This window comes from Falco punctatus, assembly GCF_963210335.1.
Source record: "Falco punctatus genome assembly, chromosome: 5".
NCBI classification, from domain to species: domain Eukaryota; kingdom Metazoa; phylum Chordata; class Aves; order Falconiformes; family Falconidae; genus Falco; species Falco punctatus.
This window is the reverse complement of record NC_137584.1, coordinates 60,435,246-60,461,011: the sequence shown is the minus strand read 5'-3', so window position 1 is coordinate 60,461,011 and position 25,766 is coordinate 60,435,246. Positions and strand designations below refer to the sequence as shown.

General features: G+C 40.4%; 1 protein-coding gene across 1 annotated transcript; it reads left to right on the top strand.

The window, feature by feature from the left end:
• Positions 1 to 7,473: 7,473 nt before the first annotated feature.
• Positions 7,474 to 17,125, top strand: GJA1 (gap junction protein alpha 1). The gene is made up of 2 exons (XM_080387940.1): positions 7,474 to 8,056; positions 14,057 to 17,125. The coding sequence occupies exon 2, from the start codon at positions 14,073 to 14,075 to the stop codon at positions 15,216 to 15,218; it is 1,146 nt and encodes a 381-aa protein (XP_080244066.1). The 5' UTR covers positions 7,474 to 8,056; positions 14,057 to 14,072; the 3' UTR covers positions 15,219 to 17,125.
• Positions 17,126 to 25,766: the final 8,641 nt, after the last annotated feature.

Below are 25,766 nucleotides of genomic sequence, written 5' to 3'. Positions count from 1 at the left end.
AGCACTCATATAAGGACACTCTTTTTTTCATAGGAGGTAACATCTTACTGGCTTTGCCTACCAGTTTTACTTAGATTTTAGACAGAACAATTTGCAAGATACAGCCCTGACCAACTGCGAGAACACACATTCTCATGCAATTCTTGCACACGATCTTACACACATCCTCACACAATTATTACATTTGTATCTTCTGAAAATATTCTGTAAATATGGAATATTCTGAGATAATTGATACCCATTTTGGTTTTTATTGTGATCGAGTTTACAAGAACTATGCTTATAGATAATATGCCAGTGTCAGTTTTGAGAGCAAGTAGTTGAAAGTTGTTTCTTTCAAATGCAGCCTTGGAAGGTTGTAAGGCTGATGGCTTTTTTTATTCAAAGTTGACATGTTAAAGTTAACCCTTAGTTTAATGCTCAATACATTGCAACTGATTTTTCTCACTTTATTGAGCTAATTTTATTCTGTATGCTTTTAGCATAGTTTTGATATAATGTATTTTGTATTAAAGTTTAATAGTTGAAAGATAGACATCTCATGTCTCATTGGTACATGTCATTAAATTGCTGATACACTGTGTAACTTGACTTTTTTTTTTCTTGCAGTTCAGTTAATCTTAAAATTTCTGAGAAATTAAATAAATTAGTGTACACACTTTTAAATTCAAAGCAGACTACTGGACTTGGTGTTCTTTAGTGCCTGGGAAGAGGACTCACAGATTATACTGGAAGATCCCTTTCCAGGAAAATCTTATAACAAAATGTTTATTCCAGTAAGTTAATTTTTCCAGTTGTTTTCCCAAAGCTGTTCCTATGGGAACCCCTTGATTAGCAGTATATTTTTAATCCATTTGTGTTTTTACCAGCAGTCACGCCTGTTAATAATTTTTACTTGCTTTTATGTAAAATTTCTTGATGCTTACTTTTTTGCAGACCCTTTCATGTCGACAATACAGTTAATCCTGCAGGCTGCCAAAAGAAGCAGTTATGCTCCCTGAATGATTCTGGCCAACATATAAGCAGCTGTACGGCAAATGGCAACAGAGAGGTGCAGGGAAAATGCGAGGGAAACCTTGAAATCTTCTTGTCCTCCGATACTGCTGCAATGCTATCAGTAAACCCAGTGAGCATGCCTCCGCCTTTCAGCCAGGAACATCTCACCACCCTGCCTCTGCCTTTCAGAAATCTTTTGAAATCGTGTATTTTGGGCCCGTTCTCTTAGGTGACGTTAAATTTCACTTGTTTGCAGCTGAAAAAAAAACTTAAGAGAGGAAAGCTGATCCTCTGTTTCTGTGGCAGTCGTGTGGAAAAGACTTTAAAATGACTGGCATAGGCTGTCTACAATTGAGTGAACACAGTCACTCAGCTAAATGTGAATGAGCCTACATGTCAATCTAAAAATTATTGTATCTACAGGAAAAGGCTGCCCACAAGCATTCCATAATCTTGCGATTGATTAAAATAATAATAATACTGTGATTAACAAATCTTATTCAAATGTATGGAATAATAAATGACAGCCTATAGATAAATGATTCTAGTTCTGTTTCTGCGTAGAAGGTGGTAGAAAAAAGGGACTTAATTCCAAACATTAAACAATTTGTAGAGCAACATAAATAAAATGTTCATTTTGATCTTCTGGATAAAAAGTACTTTTGGTTAGACTTCAATGCTTACTGAAGTATTGAAGCAGCTCTATTTAATTCACTGTAATGAATGATATTGCCTAAAATGTAAAAATATTGCTCTGTGACTAAACCACAGTACCTCCCATTACCGAATATATTCAAATGCCATGTGAATCTCTGGAATTATTTAAATGAGAAGATCAAAAATCAAAATGAAATAAAACAAAACCTGAGGACAGGATGGAAAAGATGAGATGTCCTGAGAGGAAGGGAGCTCACCTATTTCCCCTTTGCTCTTCTGACATGGCCAAAAGTAGCCAAACTTTCTGTCCCTCACTTCAGCCACAGGTGGAAAACTCATCAATCTCTACATGATTTCAAAGACTACCACAGAAAAGCTGCTGCAGTTTGCAAGGCCTGGATAAAAAGTATTAGAATTATGTCAAAACCACTCACGTCTTCTAAACATCCAAAGTACAACAGCTACTGCACAGCTGATTTTCTGTTTGGTAATAAAGAACATGTTTTCCATCAATAAAGGTGCAAAACTGGGTAGGACTTTGGAGAATTACCTATTCTGGTCTTCTTTTATTTGTGCAGCTTTCTATTTTGAAGTTTGGCTGTATAGCTTTTATTTACATTGTTGGGTAGTACCTAATGTGTACAGTTTTATTGGATTCAATGAGATTACGCATCAGAGTAAGCAGCAGTGTCAATACATATTCTGAAATTTTATTTCATTGCTAATGTATTCAGTCATTGCAAGACTCCCTGAAGAAACGTAAAGACTGTTTTGTGAAAGACTATGTTACTTTCACACTATGTTACTCTAAGGTTTGAAAACCTGAAATGGCCATATTTGTTTTAAAAACCTCCCGTCTTTTGGAACAAAATTACTGGGAAATCCTGCCACCAATACATAGAAATAAAAGCTCACAAAATACCATGAGATCATCTCAGTGCAAGATTTTTGCAATTGAAATGGAAAATAAAATAAACAAAAAGCTTAGCTGACATTTAAGATCCAATATAATTCATGTTTATTTTCACTGTGTACAGAAGGTGGAGCCAAATTCATAAGGATCTGTGAACTCACAGTTCATTCTTTGAATGGTTTTCTAGTGTCTTTCTAGAGGGGCAGCTACCTCCGAGGAGATATTGATTGGGTTCAGTTACAATGTTGGGATAAATTCTTTTATGACCAACTTTTCTGGTGTTCAAGCTGTCTGTAGCAAGGTTTAGCCTTGGCACAGCTGAAGAGCATCTGAGCCTCCATGTATTACCCTTCTCTCTTTCTGTCCATCAGCGAGACGGGAGTGAATTTGTATTTCTAAGTGTAGCATGGGAAAGTGAGCAAGCTGAGTATCACCGTGAAGAAGTTGTGGTGAGATCTGAGTTGTAAGAAGTGGCAGGCACCAACCAGCACAAAGAATAGAAAGGAAACAATCACCCCAGACTGTGAACACTGTTTTTTCCTTCTCTGCGATCCTCATAAATTTTAAAATGAAACACACATTTAGCTGTTTTCACTGCTAGCTGATATTTCAAAGAGCAACTAGAGAATAGGACAGGATAATTTTGAACTTACAGAATGGAGCCTGGCATTAGGAAATTTTGCTCCTGATCCTGGTTGTGCCATAAGCTGTCTATGACTCAGAAGAGCTGCTGATATTCTCCATGGCAAACTTTCCCATAAAAGAGGTTAATATAATGTACCTTGTTCTACATTGATATTTATAAAACACTCTGAGCTTCTAGACAAATGACTGTGCAACAGTGCGAGATACTTCTGGAAAGTAGTGACCATTTGCTAGGCTGGGCTCTGATCTGATGGCATCTGTCACAGACCTTCTCCACACTTTCATCTGCGGTGCTTCAGTCTTGACGTGTTTCCAGCGGGGCCTCTTTTAAAATAGCAGGTTTTTTTCTTTTGCAGGCAGATCAGTAAGAACAGAATCTATCTTATGCTGAGTAAGCTTCCTTTTCCCCTGGGGAATGCCTAGCTTTAATAGCCCCGTAAGAGATGAATCTGAGAGGCCAGTTTCAACAAGGAATGGCAAGTCTGCTCACTCAGAGACAGTCTTGTGATTATCCTACTTGTTATTATTACTATCCTTACGATTATCAGAAAATACTGTCTTACATGCTATGTATTGTGCCACTGAAGTGGGAACGGCTACTGCCTTGGGGGACGTCCATTGCCTTTAATTGCCTTTGCTTTGAACAAGCTATGACCCTATGGAACTGGGAAGGGGGGTGGGGGAAGGGGGGTGGAGGGTCGGGGGTGGGGTGGAGGGAGGCTTTGTTTTGTAGACCCTACGGTGCTGGGTGCAGCAACTTCCAGTGGGCTCCAGCCCAGTCACTCCAGCTGAGAGAACATGCAAGCGCTGTGGTCAGCAACTTCAAAGCTGTGTTATATTTCTGCGTGATATAAATTCCTTAAACAAGCAAAACCCACTGGCTGCTTTAAAAAAAAAAAAAATAATTAGCCTGCACGTTTATGTGCTTAGGTAATCAAGAAATATCGCATTATTGTTCCTTGGACGTTCTGAGAAGCTTTACCTCAGTAGGGCATGTAACAGGGCCACGAATTATTCACAAGTCTGTCTTTAAAGCCAAATGTGTGAGAAGGAATATCTGTGAAAACATGCCAAAGATTACGTGCCAACCAGGGATGTGGGTGATTGCACAGTGCCTTGAAAGGCACACAAGAAAATCTGCATGGCGTGTGTATATTCTTCTCACTTTAATGAGTCCATGGACTCCTCTCCCAAATTGCACAGAATGAGGACAGTGCTGTGCATGGGAATACTCAGAAGTGAATTTTACAAACAAATTGGAAAGAAGACATGCTATTTGTCTTAAGTGCTCCATAAATCACAGACATGCTTAACTGGGAGTAGACCATGAACCCCACTGGTATCAACGGGAAATTTTGTAATGGTCAAAGGACTAGAGAACCTTCCAAATGAAATATTCACTAGGGCTTTCCTGGCAAATCAGGTTACTAATGTATTTTTGAGGGAGTGTTTGGAGACAATACAAGGAAAAAGTTTCTGTATAGAATTCTGTACTTGTATTCAGGTAATAAATAGAAAGAAAACAGTGTGCTGATTCCTGTATTAATCATGAATCTGTGTCAAAGGCTGGAAATACTAAATAATCCAATTTACAGTTCCCTTTGGTAAGTCTGTGGAAGAGCAGCAGTGGTACTATGGGCTCTGAACTAGTTCGCAGATTCAGCCAAGGATTCAGCAAAGAGTGTACAGAATTCCTGTGGAAGTCACCCTGATGTTCAGTCCCAGAGATGACTTGACAGAGCCTGGGCTCCAGTACTGCGTCTGGGTGGCAGTGTGAACGTGCCCTTACAGATTGTGCCAAACCAAAGACAAACAGGTTCTGGAGTCCTAGCATTGCTACACTGACAGATTGCTTCACAAAACAGCACTGTTTGCTCCCAAAGGCAAAATGTCAATGGATGGCAATACAGGTCCCTGAGAGCTCTGGGCCCCAAAGTCTTCATTTCTATCATGTAAAAGGAGTCTGCATTCCATGATACAAGGCTTCAAACCTATGATCTTCTTACCCGTCTCCTGGTCCGTAATTAACAACAGACTTGCTAATATCTGGGGTCTGACACCCCTGTGCTTTCCTGTTGAACACAACTTCAGCTGAGGAGGGGTTGTGTGTGAAGACATTTGTTCCATCTGAAAAGCTTATTTCCATTGTGATGCAAATGAATGTGAGTCTTTCTGGTAACCTTGTGAAATGCTAGATCATTGCATCATCTAAAGCTAAAAATGTTCTGGTAATAGGCTGTGAAACGTGATCATGGAGACTATGCCCAAACTCTAAGAGACATTTCCAAGGCATTTTTATCAGAACTAATAGTAATTCTTCCTAATTCTGCAGAGTATCAGGGTGGAGACTTGAAATACTTTCCCTTTTCATGTGGATAATGCCGTAGCAAAGCAAAAAAAAAAAATGTTACGCTTATTATTGCTGCAAAATTATTCTTCTTTTGTTACTAACATACACATTTTAGTTACCCGAAGTGCATTTTAAGAGTGTTGGGCTTCTTACGAATACCATTTGTTTATTTAAGTGGAGAAATACTTCTCGGTCTTTCTTTTGAAAACAGAATGTTTTAAATATTGCAAAGCCTATATGGGAAGATACATGGAAAAGTGCAAGATCAGGCAAGCTGAACCGTGATCCTGCCAGCTTTGACAGGGAACGATAGCGTTGTATTCTAACATGCTATAAATCAAGGTTTTTTTCAGGGCATAATTCTGCTTTCCTAAAAGGCAACTTTTTCAGCACCAACATATATGACATCCTAGATCCTGCCATTGTCTCAGCATTGGCACACACGTAGCCATGTTGGTGGAGTTTTGTACTTTGCTCTAGAATAACCAGTGTTTTTTTGGGGCAGTACAGGGAGCATTATATGCCCTCTGTTCACTCTCTAGACCATAGTCACGAAGGCAGCAAAACGCTATGGTTTTTATATTACAATTTTTTCATTCTCAGGAAGAAGGTCCCACAGCCTGGTAAGCACAAAGCTCTATTTCTCCCTTACTGTGAAGAGAAAAAAAACCAACCTTAAAACAATGCTCAGAGAACATGAATAAAAGGTTTATTTCTGCCATATGGCTTGGACAACTGCAAAAACTGAAAAAAGCTGTCAAAACTAACAGTCAGTGTCAAAGGAAAGGGGGCAAGCTTGGGAAATAGGCAGCCATACCCCGTCTGCAGCTGGGGGAAGAGGAATGGAAGGTGTGCAGCTGTAGTGTACTAGCTCTTTTCCTCGAACAGGAGGCACTGTGGTCTGCTACAAAGAGCTCCAAAGGCAGAACCAGGACCGTGAGTTTCTTTCCCGGCATCAAAGCTCCCTGCTGAGTGTCTTTCTACGAAGATCTTGTCTTAGTTCTCTTCTCTGGAGAGTTTTGGGTGAAAAGCAGTAGGTAAGGGCTGTGGAAAATAAGCAGTAATACCTAGGTTGTGTTGTAAAGTGTAGCATTCATTATTTCAAGAAGAAACTGCAGAGAGGACCTTTATTTGGGAACCTCTCAATGACCATTACTGAATCTCTCCCATCCTATAAAGAGCAAAACCTGCTCATCCACACTACTGAGCTCAGAAATAGCCCATGAGAATAACAGGAATTGAAACCCAAAAGTCTGGTACAACCCAAAATGTCAAACTTCACTGAGAACTATCTAACCACTAACACTTCTAGAGAAGCTCTTAAGCAGTCCCACAGAGGAGCTAATACCCCGTGACACAATTCCTAACGCAGTTTGGACTTCATGTGTGAGAAGCTTAACATAGGCAGAGAAATAAATTAATCTGTGTTCTGCAGAGGAGGCATTTTTCAAGGGGCGTTTAACCAGGCACTGGTCAGGAGCTAAGCCAAATTAGTTTTCTTCTAATTGAATAGATCAGGTTTGGAACATGCTTTTATTCTGTAAAATGCACTCAGAAATTACCGGGAGCATTGCTTCTTACTATTGAAGATTGATTCTCTGTACTATGCTTTATTTTCTGAAGTTTCCTGGAAAGAGTTTCCTGAAATGTGAGATCATTTCTTCATTTCTCCCGTAGGATGGACACAGGCAAACACACACACAGAAATAATAATTAAAAAAAAAAGAGTGATGGGTATCTCTTGTAGAAACAAACAGGCTGCTTCTGGTGTGTACTTTCATGTGTGCACGTAAAGGAAGCTGACCTAAGTAAACAAAGCTGTGCTGACAACAAAAAGCAGAGAGGGCTTGAAAGGGCATCCCTCCTACGTGGTGGCGAGGAGGGAACGGAGACAGCCCCTACGTCCGGGGGGTTCATGCTGGTTACCCATTTCACGCGTTTTTCCCTTTCCCTGTAGCGAAACTCCTGGTGCACACCAGAGCGCTAAGTTGTTTCATCTGTCCCGGGCAAGCCCGGGTCTGGATACCGTGCCACCCAGGTGCCGCCAGTGACCGGGGCGGGGGCGGGGGGTGCTGACTGCCCTTATATTTGTTTTGTTACATCAGCAAGAGTGGACTTTCATGCCTTCGCTCGCTTCTTTTCCTCGGGCTGGTTTTTGCTGTGCCTTCAGTTCTTTCCCTCCTCCCCCACCTTCCTCCTCTCCATTAGCAGCGCGCCCCTCCCCCTGGCTGCCACCCCTCCCTCTCCCCTCCTCTCTCGCAGTCAGAGGCTTGAAAACTTGTTAAAAGCTCTCCCAGTGTTCCAAGTTAGAAAAAACTTTTACGAGGTATCAGCACTTTTCTTTCATTAGTGGGGAAGGAAGGATGAAAAATACAAAACAGCAGTAGACTTTTAAACTTTAAATAGGCAGGTCTGAGTGCCTGAACGTGCTCTTCCATTTTACTTCAATCCTCCAAAGAAGTGTTCTGATCCAGTTTCACTGCTGATCAGCAAGGGTAAGTTGAAAGTTTTCCTTTTTCATCTTTTAGTGTATCACTTTTTTTGCCACACTTTTTTTTTTTTCTCCACCCTAAGAATTTCGTGTTATTGTGCTGATGGTTGAACTTGTTTAAAAATACACATCTATAGAAGTGTAAGTTCTCTTAAAGTGTTACTTTCAAACTTGTAGGAATTCCTTGCTTTCTTTCGTCCCGTTTCTCTACATTTCTTCCAACATTACACTTTTATAACTTTTAACCTCGTTCCAGTGGAGAAGCTGCGGTGGAGTTGTAACTGCAGGGCTAAGTTGCAGACTTGTTGCTGGTGTTTGGGTGAAATCGCTCCTCTGTGCCCCAGACTAAATGAGCTCCTGTAAAGAAAAACTCGAGGTGTGCTTTGGTCTCCTCTCTTGTACAGAAATTGCATCAGAAGTCAGTAACAGGGAGACCTTGTCCCCAGTGCGTCCCATTTTTGCCCCACACATTTTGCTTTCATGTGGAAATCCTCATTGATGCCTAATAGTTTGTGTAGAGCAAGGTTCTTAATTAGGTGCTTTGTTAAATGCTGCAGCTACTAAAGTGGTGACTTTCACGTGGTCTTCCAGATAAGTTTTCCCCTTTTCTTTTAAAATAGATGTGATAAAACCCAGACGTGGGTTACGGATTTTTAACCTGGTTTGTATATAGTTACTCTGTTTTAGCAACCTCGGTGAGGGATTTTAGAGCAGGAATGTGAGATAGCACGCTATGCCTTACCACGTTGGCAATGTCTGTGAAAGTCTTGGGTAGATATAAATGAAAGTTGTCTAGGAAGAACCGTGCAAGAATATCCACAATATGTGTCATAATCCCAATGTGACGCATTCCCTTTATATTACCTTGAAGGCTCAAATACTTAAATGCAGAGAAAAAATGCTTCTTGAGCAGCATCTCTTGGAGAACTAAAAAGCTTTTTACATTGCAAGACTTGGAGTGGTTCTTTACAGCAGTTGTTGCCTGCTGCTTGCCATTAGTTAAAGAGCAACAGGGGAAGGCAGGAAAAAGAGCCTTCAGCTGAAAGACAAAACACAGTCCATCTTACTGAGTAACACGTTCCTCCTCTTAAATCAGAATATCGTGTGCTTATGCGTGTCCTCACATTTTGCTTTGAGATAACCAGCGAGCGTATTTTGTCTGAGGAGTTCCTTGTGGTTGTTGTGTGTGAGATTTATGATAAACCCCCTGGTAATGGGGACAAAAACGAGCTACGGGCACCTTGTGCCTGACTTCTGTGTGCGTGCGTGTGTGTGCATAGGGAGCAAGTTGGAGAACGTGCGTGAAGCTTTCATCCTGCCATTTTTAACATCTGGACAGCACACTACAGTACAGAATTTAAGCCTCTAGTCTTTGGGATGTTTACTGAAGTGTTTCCTTCAGAAACTTCAAAGCCAAACACTGGCACTGACCCATGATACCTAAGGAGCATACAAATGGGAGAAGGGTGAACAGCAGGCTGAGTTCAGGAAAGGGGAGAGAGGGACACAAGGAGTTCGACTCGCCACATAAATCTGAATGCTTATACACTCGGGAGCGCAAACAGATTCAACGCTGTAAAGTTATCTAAGCTCTCATATTATGCAAGCCTGAAAGATTAGTTTTATTTGTCTCCGAAATGAACATCGGTTTAGGCCAAGGATTCCTGTGGGCACGAGGAAGGTTAGATGACATTGAGCAATGTATCTCTTTCATCAGATACGTTGCGCTCTTTTTTTTTCCCCCTTGTCTCTGGTATTCCTTCCCCATGCTACCCACTGAATTTATCTCATGTGGAGGCTGTTGTTTATACCACACGTATGTTTTAGAAATCCAGGTTTCAAAATCCACAACCAGGAGCATCAGGGGGCCCGGGCCCCCTCAGGGAATTCAACATTTCTTCTCTTAATTCCGAAGTGAGTCAGGAGAGAAGGGATGAATCTGGGCAGTGATACAGAGGGTAGACCTGACTTGTACAGCTAGAGAACGTCCAAGAAAGTGTTTACAGTTGCTTTCGTAACTATGCTTTACAACTAATTTAGGTGGAGAGGGTACAGCACAGGAGAGGCAGGGGCTGTGGGGTAGGTCCGCTGATGGCTGGCCGCCTGCAGTACTAGCAGATAACAAAAAGAACACACAGTTGTGACACTTTAAATTGTTAATGCAACCATTTAGTGCGTAATCTTTGTCCGGTGGATGAAATGAACTGAAGTTCATCTGCAGACTGACAAACGAGCTACACCTTCCCAGGGGAATGTCTGGAAGACATTTGCTGATTTTTTTTGTAACATTTCAGGAAACTAGCCTTCCCTGTTCCAACTCATCCAAATCCCATCAGCTGTACATCTTAGATGCTTTTTCTGCAGTGCTGGTTGCTTTGGGGAAATGCTCAAGCTGATTGGTGTTCAGGGTCCAGAATCTTCTCTTTTGCTGGCTGTTAATGTGTGTGGGAGCACACATAAAAAGGTAGGAAAGGTTGGAAAACCAAAACTTTGGCCTGTTTCCCAACTGCTTCAGCTGCACAATCCCATTTTAGATCCCACTCTAACTCTTACTGTTCTTCCATCCACTAGCATGTGACCTCCTAACACTGTAGTCAGACCTGGGCATGTTACCACAGCACTGAGTTTGCATTATTCTTCATGGAAAATATGAACCAGATGACATGATGAATGCTGTCCATAAAAAATAGTTCTAGAATTTCTTAATTGTGGCTTACAAATCAAATTTCTTATGTATGTGGTCATCCAAAATCCATGCAGATGAATACTGTCATATCTCCTGCTGCTCTGCGGGGTTTTTTACTATCTTTACCCACACACAGTAGGACCTGGAAGAAGTCTGTATTTTAAAGAGTTTACTAGGCCGGCATTAGTCTGTCTCAGATAAAGGTTATAATCCTGTAAAGCAATAATCAGTAAGAACTTCTGAAACACATACTCATCATCAGACATATCCCTAAACTTCTGAAGTACTGAAATTGTATCAATTGATCAGGCCAACCTGTGCCGTGCAGTGGACTCACTTAAGGTGTTTGGGAGTGTTAAAAGAAGTTTAAGTTCAGAATGTTGAAGAACTATTTTTAAAGGTTATGTGCCATCCATTTCAAACTATTTACAAAGCTAGACTACTTAAATAACTGTTTGACACAAAACCTTGGTTTATACCTAGTAAAACAGATACTGTAATCAGTTAATAAAAATGGTTGTTCAGTGCCCTGAAAATAAACAAGTTAGATCCGATGAATGAATTTTCTTTACAACAAAACAGAGTACTGTGTTTCATAAAGCAATAGAATCCACTTAAGCAAGGAATAATATATTTGTGCCACCACAAGGTTATCTGATCAACAGTACAATGTTTTGAATTGATGTGGGCTTTTTTTTTATTACTGGCAAAGGCTAGCGTGTAACTGATCTCTTTTAAAAAAAAGTTGCTTTTCAAAACTATGTATGAGTAATTCAAGCATGGAACGTTTCCTCCTAGAGTTTATATTGCCAGAGGACATAAATGAAACTTAGCAATTTTGCATGCTGAAGCAAATTAAAAAATAGGTAGTAAATTCTCAAAATATTGCAGGTGTGGGATTAAGTAGGTCAAACCTGAAGTAAATCACATTGCATTAATGGACCAGAGTGGAGTGTAATTAAAAAACAAACAACACATAACTGCCTAGAAATAACACGTCCTCTGTTTTCTTAATCAAACTCTCAATCTGAAATAACATTTAGACAGTAAAAAAATATGTTGAGTCTGAGGAAAGTCTGTTAATGCAGTAGTTTCAAATCATCGGAAAGCTGACTAATTAAATCAAGAAGCTGTTACTTGAAAAAGGCTCCTTCTGTCCACTGCCGCTTCCAGGACACGGAGCAAATAGCTTGCCTTTAAAACAAACTTCACGTGTTGTATAGTTACAGGCTGTTCTCTGTTTTAACAATCCCAGCCTAAGGAGAAACATGGTCACATTTCATTTCAGCCTTTCCAGACCTCTGTGCTTGTGTGCCTGACTTCTCTGCCACTCCGAGCCCAGAAAGGCAAACCAGCCTTTCCTGGGAAGGACTAAAGCTGAGGAAAGCTGAAGGGATGTGTCGGAGAGAAACACGCTGTGTACTTGCCTCCTCCCAGTGGAGGCTTCCAGGTTTAAGTCTGAAGCAGGCTGGCCCTTTGATGGCCCTTCATTCATGTGAAGAACTAATTACAGGAGGAAGGGTCTGCGCGGCAGTAGGTAGACTTCAGAGCAAGTTGACTAAGTGGACTGAGGAAATGGCCCTGGGATGTTTTTCAGGGGTTCAAAGACAATTGGCATCGCGGAGCTATCGGAGCGGAGCGAGTACTTCAAATGCTTGTCTGCCATTACTCTCTCAGACTCTTTCCGATGGCAGCATTTGGCATCCATTGTTAAGCTTGATTTTGCCAGACATAATAATCTTGTGTTTCCAGTGACTCACTGCTTCTTGAAAGCAAACCTCCTTGGTGCTAAAATTTCCAATTTAATGAATTATCCAAAAAGGGCTTTTCCTATAAATGACCTTCACTGGGGAATATATCCATGATGTGACGGGGAGGAAATCGTTTGGGCATTATCAAAACTATTAATACCAGGAAGGGATTACTCAGCATGCGTGGAACAAATACCTATACCCAGCAGTATCTACTTTAAAAGGGAAACTTTGTCATTATTTTTCTTTCAAGTGCCTGATTTCACATACTTGTTCATGGGGGGTCAAGTTAAAAATGTTAAGTTCTTATGCAGAGAAGATTACCATTCCTCAGTTGATAAAAACCCTATAACAAACTCTGTTTTTCCCTAGGAATCTAGAGCATCAAATAAACAATTTCATTTCTTTTATGTCATCCTGTGTATTTCCAGATATCCCCGAGAAGCCGCCTGTGTCCCAGAAATGCGCACTTTAAAACTCAAGTGGAGAGAGACAATTTAAACTTGCAGTGTTCAACACTTGGAATGCAAACTGCGTGCCAGGAGTTGCCTTAAAAACAGAAAGAGTTCATTTACCTTTTTTTTCCTTGCTAAATCTTTTTCCCTTTCAGAACTAAGTGAAGGAATTTAAATACAAAAAGATGCAAATACAAAGCTGAAATTACAGTGAATTAAGCAAGCCACAGATAAACAGGAAACCAGTTACCAATATGGTAACATGAGCTCAGCTGTGCTTCGTGTATTTACTATTTTTGATTCCTTCATAAAACTATAGGCGAAGAATGCTAAATTTGATCTTTGTGCAGCAAATACTAATCTATAAACTTTATGTAGATAGCAAGTTTTTTCTGAAGGTGAGTGTAGTATAAACCTGACAGCATTAGGAACTATACTCTTAAATGTATTAGAATGTAGCCATGTGCAAGAGCTCAGTTTAATGTTGCTGTCGGAAAAACAGCACATATTTTGCAATGGCAGAATTTTAGGTGTCCAACCCTAACATTAACTTAGTATAATCTTTTGTATTTAGGTTATACTGTGGTTTGCTTTCTTATTGTCCTAGAGACTGAACATAAAGACTACCCTGAATGATCCACGCTGAAAGAGAGAAGTCTTTCATGTATTCCTGGCACATGCAGGCAGCGCTACTACATGCTCCCACGCCCTGCTCCAGCAGTGTGTCATGGCTGTCTTCTGCCTGAGGCAGGTGTAGATCCCTGGAACTGAGGCTGCCACCAAGGAAGCCCAGCCAACCACAATGGCAGCTAAGGGTTGTCATAGACTTCTTGAAAACTGGAGTGAAATTAGAAACCTCTTTCTTCATTGTGCTCTGAGACATTATGCGTTACTTTCTCTTTTCAGTTTCCCTGATTTCCCACCCCACCTGCAGACTAACTAAAACTCTGGTTTCTCATCAGAACATGTAAAACACATGAATTAAAACAAAGCTGACATCGCTACTCTGTTAGCATCGATCTGTGATTCAGTGTTTCAAAGGTATTGAAGTTCTGTCTTAATCATCGCTTTTTTCTTTTTTTTTTCTTTTTCTTTCCTTTGTCCTTCTTTAGCCAGCATCCTGTGAAGATGGGTGATTGGAGCGCCTTGGGAAAACTTCTTGACAAGGTCCAAGCCTATTCTACTGCAGGAGGGAAAGTGTGGCTGTCTGTCCTCTTTATTTTCCGAATCTTGCTATTGGGGACAGCAGTTGAATCTGCTTGGGGAGATGAACAGTCTGCCTTCCGGTGCAACACTCAACAGCCTGGTTGCGAGAATGTCTGCTATGACAAGTCCTTCCCCATCTCCCATGTACGCTTCTGGGTTCTGCAGATCATATTTGTGTCTGTACCTACCCTTTTGTACCTGGCACATGTGTTCTACGTAATGAGGAAGGAAGAGAAGCTGAACAAAAGAGAAGAAGAACTCAAGGTGGTCCAAAACGATGGTGTGAATGTGGATATGCACCTCAAGCAAATAGAAATTAAGAAATTCAAGTATGGGATCGAAGAGCATGGCAAAGTGAAGATGCGCGGGGGACTGCTCCGTACTTACATCATCAGCATCCTGTTTAAATCTGTCTTTGAGGTGGCTTTCTTGCTGATACAGTGGTACATCTATGGGTTTAGCCTGAACGCCATCTACACCTGTGAGCGAGATCCATGCCCACACAGAGTGGACTGTTTCCTCTCCCGTCCAACTGAGAAAACCATCTTCATCCTCTTCATGCTGGTTGTGTCCTTGGTGTCTCTTGCCTTGAATATCATCGAGCTTTTCTACGTGTTCTTCAAGGGTGTCAAGGATCGTGTGAAAGGGAAAACCGACCCCTACTCCCACAGCGGTGCCATGAGCCCTTCCAAGGACTGTGGCTCCCCCAAATATGCTTATTACAATGGCTGCTCCTCACCAACCGCCCCCTTGTCTCCCATGTCTCCCCCAGGGTACAAGCTCGTTACTGGAGACAGGAACAATTCCTCCTGTCGTAACTACAATAAGCAAGCCAGTGAGCAAAACTGGGCCAACTACAGCGCAGAGCAAAACAGAATGGGGCAGGCTGGCAGCACCATCTCCAACTCTCACGCCCAGCCCTTCGACTTCTCCGATGAGCACCAGAACACTAAAAAACTGGCATCGGGACACGAGCTGCAACCCCTCACCATTGTGGACCAGAGGCCTCCCAGCAGAGCCAGCAGCCGAGCCAGCAGCAGGCCTCGACCCGACGACCTGGAGATCTAAGCTTCTAGCTGCAGTACTTGCTCAACTATGAAACGACGTGCATTGGAAGATGCAGTCAGTGCTGATCTTATTCCAGTGGAGGTGGTACTGAACAGTCTCAAGCAGGAGATTTTAAAAATCATAAAAACAAACAAGCAAACAAACTTTTAAAATATTTGCTGTTTTTGGGGGGATGTGGGGTTGGTGTGGGGTGGTACAGTACACATTGGTATTTAATGTAGCTGGTTTAAAGAATTTAAATACTAAAAAAAAAAAAAAAGGAAAAAGATAGGTAGTCAGTACTAAGGTAGGGGGTTGTTTTTCTAGAAAGGCTGTAAATATCTGAGTGTATGTGTGTACTATCATGTTTGTTTCTAAAGAATCTTCTGTAATACTAAAACCCAATAATAACTGAACTCATATTTGTCAGGGTGAAGTGCTGCCTGAAGATGAAAACATTTTTCCTATTCAACAAGCAAAAAAAGTCCAGGCTTGCCTCTGATCATTTCCCTGTCAAGAACATTCCATTCTTAGAAAGTGCACTTTGAAGGTAAACTTTCATGCGTGGTCCTCCAGGTTGTCAAAAGGCTCCTGTAAGGACAATCTACAGCCTCTGAATCACTCAACTCAAATTTCAGATATGGCCCACCAAGAAATACTTTGGTCACCTGCTTTTCCAGCCCTTCACGCAGGTAGACTTTGTGATGTGCGTAAGTGGGATGGGTCCACACTCATAGAACTGGCAAACACGCTCTCTTGCCCACAGCGATATTTGTGCCCTGCTGCTCACGTACAGTCTTAATTAGCATCATCTAAAACCCAGTTTGCTGTCACTTGCGGATTTAAGCATGAGACAGGCAAGCAACTGCCTTTAGTGAATTTCATCACACCTTTATGTGTATATTAAGGGTTTGCGTGTGTGTGGACGTGGAGGTAAAGGTATACACAAAACACCCTCAGAAGCATACATTGAGAAATAAACGCACACATATGACTTGCAGTTGACACTTTCTCTTTGATATTTGAAGGTGTGGGCCACTATGGTGTTTACATTCTCTGAATCCTTCAATGCAAGTGAAGCACATGTCATATTTTTTTTTTAATTCTATAGAATATTTTCCATGTATCCTAAGTGGATGCTTTTTTAAAAATAAAAAATTGAAAGGGTCTAATCCTGGATGTCTTGGTCTGGAAAACCTCTCTTTTAAGCCAGTGGGAGTTTTGCCTGAACGAAGGCTACAGGATCAAGCCCAAGATGTAGCGAACCATGTTCTTGCTGGCATGAATGATTTTCTTTTTGTAGAAGTTAGGGGTGGAAAAGACCCATTAGGTCATCTAGCCAATCTCCCTGATAGGTAATAATGATGCTTGAATGATAGAAGATGTAGTACTGTAAGCAAGCTTTAGTCTTTTATGTGAGAAACTTAGAAAAAATGCTTTGTGCTGGATTAATAATAAAAATGCCTACATGACTTTTGCAGTAACTGGTATTTTTCTTGTTCTAAATACTCACATTTACTGAACTGTAATGTCCACTCTGAGTTTGACAGTTAGGTCTTTCTAGATGACTCTAGCAACTTTAGTGTTTACACTTAGATTTTGTTTGAAATGCAAGTGAAGTTGAAAGGATTTTTAAAGAGTACAATTCTAGCTAATTTATTTGAAATATATGCTAAAGAAATCTACCAGTTTCTTCAAATGCGTAGCCTTTTAGCTGAACACAGGTTGACCAAGGAAATGCATAGCTTGGTTTCATTTTGCAGCAACACAGATAAATTGTTTCATTTAATACATTATATTAATTTGTTTGACATTCCATGTTAAACTGCTGTTGTGTTCAACTTCATTGCATGTATGCAGCCATAGTCCATTGGATCGTGTTGTCTGGAGAACGTTAGTCAATAAAGTCTTAATTTAGTATAAATATATTTTCTAATTGTCTTTTACTGTTTTATATGTCCATATACCTTTTGTCTCAGTCTTATTGTTATAATACAAACTCATTCCTTCCCTCTCATTTTTTTTTTCCCAGTCACTGCATTTCAGCAGTATTCTTGATTTAATCCATCTGGGTTTACTTTGAACTGAAATTTGCGGGACCAGATTGAGATACTCTCACAACACTGGAAAAAACAAGCATCGTTTGTGCCACTCCTGGAACGAAGTCATACCCAGCATGAACTACTGTAATTAAAATTTTCCCATGAGCCTCAGAATATACATATTTATTTCCAAACTATTATTAAAAAGGTAGTAGTAAGATACTATCACCTAATTTTTCAAGCAATTTTTGTATATGGCCTAGATTCAACATTTTGAAATCGTTGCCTCTAGTTTACATTTCTCCATGTCATCAAATTGCTTGACTGACATTTCAATTTCTGGAATTAAATCCTCATTCTTTCAAAGTCAATGGGAGAAAGGTACTGACTTTGAGAAGGCTGGGATTTAATGTACTGTCTACTGCTTCACCATTTAGGTCCCTGTCACTGATGAAGGCACGTAGTGCTTGGCTTTCCATCATTGGACTCTAAAGGAAGGATGGTTCAACTCCTTTTTTTTTACCTGAAAGATCAAAATACAATGGTCATGCAGTTACGATATAGCTTTCTGCTTTCAAATTTGCTTGCCAATTTGTCCAAATTGTTTCCACTGCTATTAGTAAAGAAGCGGAAAAATAAGCAGGACTGTGATAGTAGATTTACAGCTTTGAGAGATACTACACAAACACCAGCACAAGGAAAGACTCCTTGAAGTATTCCTGAAATAATAACAATGAGTCATACTTAAGCTGGCTTGTCCTAGGTCATCTGTACACAGGAAGGGCATTCCAAGCATTTTGTGAAAATCATGCCCTTGGAAAGGTGGATATAGAAACATGCAGAGGAGGGCTTACCCTGAGACAAAATCTAGTATCTCCTAGATAGGCTGATTGTCAGGTACGTCCCAAATCAAGTACTCAGTTCCTTGGGGCATCTTGGACAACTGATAAGAGATTGGCACTCCAGTGCCAAGGTTATCAGAGTGATTTTTTTGGTGGAAATGCATGTGTGTGTGTGTGTGTGTGTGTGTGTGTGTAAGGTAAAGACGTCCCATGGACCATTTCTCCAGCCTAGATTTATTTCTGTGGAGTGTATTTTTATTGTACACTTCAAAGCCATCACAGTGACATAATTTTGTGTGCCATTCATCCCATTCTTTGTATGCTTTATCCCAGTGCATCTCTGCAGCAGCAGTTGCATTGTCTGCAGCTGGCAAAAAATTAATGCATGATACAATGCTAGTACATACTTAACCTCTGTAGAAGGATATGTTAGATATTGAATTCAAATTGGAAAAGATGTGAAAATACACCCCTGAAGGTAATTAGAACAAAAGCTGGGTTACAAACAAAACAGCAAGAACCCCCAAATTCAAAACCTGTTAAGTATTTCAAATTTGCCTTAATGTTTTGTGTAGAAGTATTTTGGAAAAAGACAAATACATCCTAAGGACCCCACCCTGCCCAATAATCTGAAATGTTTGTAAAGAGTAAAGTTAGAAGGACAAGCTACAGACAGCCTAAAATCTATATGCAGGTCATGTAATTTCCAGATGTTTTAAATACAGTAAGCACATACTGGAGGTTATTTCCTAATTTAGAAATGAAATTTCCATATTTAAAGTGGAAACTACAGTAACAGTTGAGAAGCAGAACAAACTTTGTGAGCGTACCTGTCACACCCCCTGAAATTGGTCATTTGTAAATTATGTACTCATCTCACTGTTCCAGAACCATGGCTGTCTGCACTGATGATGACACATGACCACCATGCTGGTGTTTCCCTCAGAATTTCTCTGCAGCTTGGTATCAATTCAAGCAAAAAAAAGAAAAAAGAAAAGAAAAGAAAAGAAAAGAAAAGAAAAGAAAAGAAAAGAAAAGAAAAGAAAAGAGAAAAGAAGAAAAGTGAAAAGAAAAGAAAAAAAGAAAAGTGAAAAGAAAAGAAAAAGAAAAGAAAAAAAAGAAGAAAAAAGAAAAGAAAAGAAAAGAAAAGAAAAGAAAAGAAAAGAAAAGAAAAGAAAAGAAAAAAGGAATTAATGTAAGGTGTAGAGTTTTGTAGCTCGGATCTGGGAGTTGATCCAGATCTGAAGTTACCTTGATCGTTTAGTGTGGAGGTCTGGGTATGTCAGATCAAAACTTCCTCTAATTTTGGTGGTCTGTTTCGACCCCACTGGGTCAGGACTACTTTTCATTCTTCTTGTAACTCCTTCATGATTACCACTGCTCCCTTTTCCAGAATTTAAACAAAATAGGGCCAAAAATAGGATTTACTTTCCTCCCGTAGAACATTTTATCTCTATTTACTGCTAATCCAAACCTGGAAGGAAGAAGCCTTCTACTGAACTCATGAACTACCTTTAATATACAATATTTTTTTAATGCAGTGTATTATACAAATAGTCAGATTGACCATAATATCCTTGAAGTTGTCTCCCTTTCCTTCTCATGCTATTTGCAGTTAGTTCTGCTAGAGGACTCTGACTACTGAGGCCCTTGAGGATTTCTCTGGCAAAAAAGCAGTTCTCTGATGGTACAGAGCTGTTGAAGCTACTCCTACATTACTTTCGTTTCTACTGCCAACATAGACAATAAGGCCAGAAGTCATGTCTGAGAAATCACTACCTAGATGTATTCTGGCTCAGTCCCTTGAAACTATTTGAGGGTCTTCCATTTTATTCTAATTTATTCTAACATAATGGCTCCAGAAACACAGGGCTGTAAGATCAGCTCTGCGAAGAGATGGCTGCCTTTCCCTGACTTAAACCACGTGCTTTTGACTGTGCCCAAGGATATAATCACACCCAGACTCTGTCAGTCCTGGAAAGTGTGTCAGATGTAATTTACATGATGCTAGCACATCACTAGATTGAAACAGGAAGAGCTTACTGGTTCCTGTACTTATTTAAAAGGTATTTTGTTAAACACAAAAAAAGAATGCTTGTCTTAAACTTGTCTTAAATACTTCCTAATGTGCAGCACTACCAGGAGACCCTATGAAGCAATACAGACACTGTGCATGTATACATGATAAGAATTATGTATGGCTACTGTGTCTAGAAAGTGTTTTAAATAGATACCGCTGCTCAGTAATCTGGTAAAACCAACTGCCTCCAAAATGCTTGCCCTCGCTCTTTTATGGTAGCCAACATCCTGCATCTGGCTTACTAGCTAGCAGGAATTTGCAATGCAAAGGCACCTTGGGCAAAGACAGACATGTTTTTACAGTGATCATTTTGTGTTAACTCCTTTTAAGTTCTGAGGAAGCATAGTGCTAGAAGCTAGAGGCAGAGAGTCTGGGACGAGCTGTACTGGGTTAGTAATACACAGCCAAGGGAGTAAGCTGGTCAAAAGTAATGGCTTTCTGGTGATTGTGGACTCTTTCGACACTTAAAAAGACCCGTCTCTGCTTCTGTGTTGAGGAAATGTGCATAACCAAATGAGACATGTGAGCTTAGACCAGTACAAAAGGGAGAATGTTCAGACATTTAAATTGCTCCTTAAAAAAAGCCTAGACCACAGTTGCATACTTCCCATTAGAACTGACAGAAAATGCCCACATGAGTTTCAGAGTTTCAGTCAATTAAATCAATGTAAAAGAAGTTCTCAATGTGAGACATAAACAGATCGGATCCAGAAAGATATATTATGACATCTAATTTTCACTGATGTAACTGCAAAGGGAAAGCTTATGGGTATAAACTACTAAGTCTTGAATGGTGACCACTTGAATATGTGTAATCATACTGTTTCCTCACAACTTTCTTTTTACTATAACTCAATGCAGAGGGAAATTTATGAATAGTAACCTAAAAGTTTGGGGGTTTACAAACATACATGAACTCTGTAAATGTAATAAAACACGTTTATGTGATGTCTATGTGAAATTTACACAGGACTACATAAGAGAGTGTACTCTGTAATACGTGTCTAACTCCTGGGTCAGTCAGCTGAGGAGTGAAATCTTCACTTTGCCTCTCCTCGTCCATGTTAGAAAGGTTTTCATATCCCAAACACCTGAGCAATTTTTCCATGCTTCTGAACACGCCTCTGTTCTCAGCAGCAATTCTGTGAGCTTTGCTTCAGTAGGAGCCTTTGCATCCTCCTCTTCCTCCTTCTTTTTCCATCTATAATGTAAGGTCTGTTGGGGAAACAATAAGCAGTCCCAAATATGTACGGAAATGCAATGACAATTGATAGAAAAACAATGCAATCACAGGATAAGCAGTAGTTCTCTTTTATGTGTCTGCAACTAACTGAATAGGAAAACAGCATGGAAAATGGCTTAAGGGATTAGAAAAGCCTCTGGTTGCTTTAGCATCTTAAAACCACCGGTCCTTGCTGAAACAGGCTTTTTCAGTCTCAGCTTCTGCTGAGTCATAGAGTTTGCTGCCTTTGAAGGCTGAAGTAGCTTGGCTCAAAATTGAAGTTCTGAAAAAGTTCAAACCTTCACTAATGACCGTATTTGCATGCTATTTTGAGTGGTATTTACATATAATAGGACACCCTCCAAAGGGAGACCTCTTCAAAACACAGGTTCTGCTTACACTTTGAATTTCCCTATTCAAAGGGGAATATTCAAAATTATCTATGCATCACTACTTCAAAGTGTTTCACTGGGAGTACTCTGCCATGCATTTGGGAGACGAATCATAGTTGTTTGGAAGCTGAATATATAGCCAGCTTTAAGATTGTCACCTGGGGTTTGTGTGCGGAGGCGCAGTATTACGCAGGCAAGAATCCTACCTGGTCTGACCCGGTGTACTTCTGTTGAGGACAAGGAATTGCTGTTGAGTGACGTGAGATGAACACTCTGCTCTGAGCTTTACTTAGTACCTTATTTTATTCAAGTCCCTGTAGTTTTATTTCAGGGGCACACAAAGGATCCAACCATGAATCCGTGGGCCCTGTGTAACTTGCTGAGGTCTAGGGCAACTTCTGAGGAATTTATTCTGCCTCCATTTTGGTGTTGGTACCCGCCAGCTCTATGGACTTTGGACTGACTGCAGCATTCATCCCTCAGCAGTAGGGTGCCTGTTCAATTAGCGCTGTCAAAGGGTGTGTGAGCAGAGACAGTGGATCCTGATTGTTTCCTGTAGGGTTTCCTGCAGAATTGAGGCAAACTGGTCAATCACCATTCCTTCTCCTGAAAACTGTAGCTGTAAAGGTGTGAAGGGATTTCAGCATGGGTGATCGTGAAAACTGTAGAAATTCATCCTTCTTCCATTCTGGCTGGGGCTTCAGCTGAAGGCTGTAATATCCTCTTATCTTCATCATCATCTCCACTCCTCCCATCCAACCATCCTGTCCCCCTGCCCACTTCTTTTCTGCATTTCACTTATGCAACAGGTATTTAATGTTTTGTATTGAAAAAGTTGTCTGTAGTCGTTATTTCTCCCTTGCATCATGTGGTAAGGAGCACTCAAATATCTTAGAGTATCCTATTCCATTAAATATCTATTAATTAGCAAGCTGGTGTTTCTCCTATTTTGTTAACAAGCTGGAATTGTTTCTCCAATTTCGTTCATTCAGAATGACTGAATTAATTCTATTAATTTCATTTAGAATGAATCTCACAGATATTAAATACTTTAACAAAAATAAGTTTTGGCTGACAGCTTAGAAAGTGATTTTGTATCTGGTTTTGCTTCAATCACTTTCTCTTTCACAGTATTTTGTAAGTAAGGAACACAGCAGAGGAACTCAGAATGCTAGTTATCTACCTTAGCCAGATGCAGTGAAAATGCGAGGACGTGGAGTTTGTCCAAATCTTCCTCCCACCTTAGTCCCAAAGGGACTTAAAGCTAGGTTTCCATTAATTATTGTGTAAGCTATATAAATAATAATAATACCTGGAGTTGCACTGATACAGCACTTCTCATCTTCAAAGTACTTTGAAAAACCTATATAATTAGTGTGCTATGGAGTCATCTCTTATGATACTGCAAGAACTCCAGTACTACCCACTGTGGGAGCCCAAAAGGGAATTTGAACAGCCACAGAGATTATACATAACCTCCATTATCGCTACAAGATGAAATAAAAAAATGCTGAACAAGGGTATTTTACTACTTAATGCAGGAGGAGGATCCACAGCTAGCAGGAAACCAGTCTCTCTAAGATAAGGAAACAGGAATGTTTTCTTTGCTGGTAATCTACTACTTCAGATCTCTAAAGACATTTTACCTTGAACTATGTCTCAGCGAATCTGGCAGCAGATCACAGGTAGATTATCTCACTACATGGAGTCTTCGTCTTCATGCAACTAGAATACATCTATCTTTTTTTTTTATTAAAAAAAAAAAAGCTTTAATTTGATGGAGTCAAAAGGGGTGCAAACATATAAATCTAACATTAAATAGGTTTCTACAGACTTTAGTGAGACTTCAGGGGAGCAGCTTGTCTGGAGTACACCACTGGCAATCGACAATACAGCCGAGCACAATTTAAAGGTTATAGTATTTTCCAAGTATTTCCAGCACACTTACAACAGGTCCTTGTGAATGTTCAGGAGCTTGCTTTTTAAACCAGCTTGGCATTTGCTGGAGATTATCACCCCAACATAAGTTTACAAACAGCCTCTTCAAAACTAAGCCATTAAGAAAAGAGAAGGAAAAAAAAGCAGTAGCAGCCTGTTCAATCTGGTGAATATAACAGTGCAGAGGAACAGAATATTTTGGATAATGAAAAACTGGAGTATTTCAGAACTTTCATAATTTCCGTTTTAGACTTGTACGCTGATCAGTATATATATTCTCAGCAGAAAGGCTAATGTACTTTATTTGCCTTTTCCAAGTACATTTTTCTTTTAGATATTTAATAGGGCAAATGCATACCCTTTTAAACCAGAGTATGTATCAATTAATGGTAATCTGAAGAATAATCTTGAGATTGGATTTCAAAATTTGTGATCAGGCAGAAGTAACTGTGCTTCCCATGCAATTAATAGACACATGCATCCATGTGCCTTGATTTTTGCTCTGTTTTAAGGTCAGTGATTTTTAAAAATATTGGTGTTCTTCCCTGTTATATTTAAACATCACAAACCCATAAACATAACCATATGTCAGAATGAGATTTTTACTGATGAGCGATGATTTGGACTCCGTCTCTTCGCTTTTATTTTTACTGCTTATTCCATTTGCTTAGGTGAAATATATTCTCTCTGTGTGTTATATTCAGCATATTTTTAGCTACTCCTGGACTAGTTAAGGGAAAGCCAGAAGATGACCTGAAGAGTATGAAAGGTGCATCCTAAAGCTTCCTTTCCTGTGGTGCATCAGGACAGCTTCATCAGCACAGCCACAACAACCAGCTATCTGCAAATAAGAAATAATGTTTTGGAAAAGCAGCAAAGCAAGAAAAGGGCAGGGGAAGAGCAATAAGATGAATCATTTGGGCAGTCCTTCCACGTTTCAAGCAACCACAGCTGTCTCAGTTCTCTAGCAAGAGAAGTTAGCATTCCACACCAGCTATTTTTACAGTGGTGGAGCTGCAGGTCTCTGAGCAGAAGGAAGGAAAGGGAGTGACTAGGCACAGCTACATGAGGGGTGGTGTAGGAAAAAAAGTTGACAGCCAGGAAATGGATGTTTGAAAAGAAAGAATTGCACAACAGTAGCTGTTCTGTGATCTTCCCATATGCAACAATAAAGGTACTTTGAATTCGAGATTACACTGTGGAAGGTGTTAGGGGTGAGAAATTCAGAGCTTAAAGAGTCTTCAGGAACTCATGGAGCTTCTCTGGGCCTGACAGTGCACTTTTTGAAACATGATGAACATGTACCTCAGCAGATAAACGTGGTTCGCTTCACAGTTCTGCTGAGCAGGTTACAGCTGCGCTGAGGCACACCGTCCGCTTTGAGCATCTGATGAGGAAACTTGCTCTCCTTTTTTTTTTTTTCTCTGGATTCAAACTTCTCATTTTCAAACCCATTTGTACAGCTGTGTTTTCGTACTGTCACTCCCTGTTGGGGCCCTGCTTAGCCCTGCTTTGTTTATTAATCTGTCTTTGCTTCTTTTTTTTTTTCTTCCACTCAGTGGTCAGGTATACCCTGCCTGGCCCAGCACAGTACAACTGTCCTGAGGTATGGCCAGCCCTAGGACTCAGGGCAATATTTCCACATTCTAGCGACGCTATGGCTGACTCAATGTGTCCGACAGAGAAGGTGACGTTACTAGCTGGGGCCGAGTGCCGCAGCAGTGTCAGTGTGACCGCGTGGCTTCTGGAGCTGTCACACCCCGCTGCTCTGAGTCACCAGGAGGTGCTGGCCCAGGCTGATGCTGGCTCAGAGACTGGCAATCTCAGGGAAGAGCACCAGGCCACTGCACACAGCAGACTTGCCCAGTGTCTTCTTCCACATAGCTCCTTCCCTCAGATTTTACATGAACTCTTGGATCCCATCTGCTCTTGGATCCTCTGTGGCAGCTCACCTTTAAATGCCACTAGCTCTTCTCTTCTTTGTTCTGTTTTCCATTGCTCCGGGCCACAGTCAGACAAGCTTTTCAAACTGTGATCTTTTCAGGCATTCCCC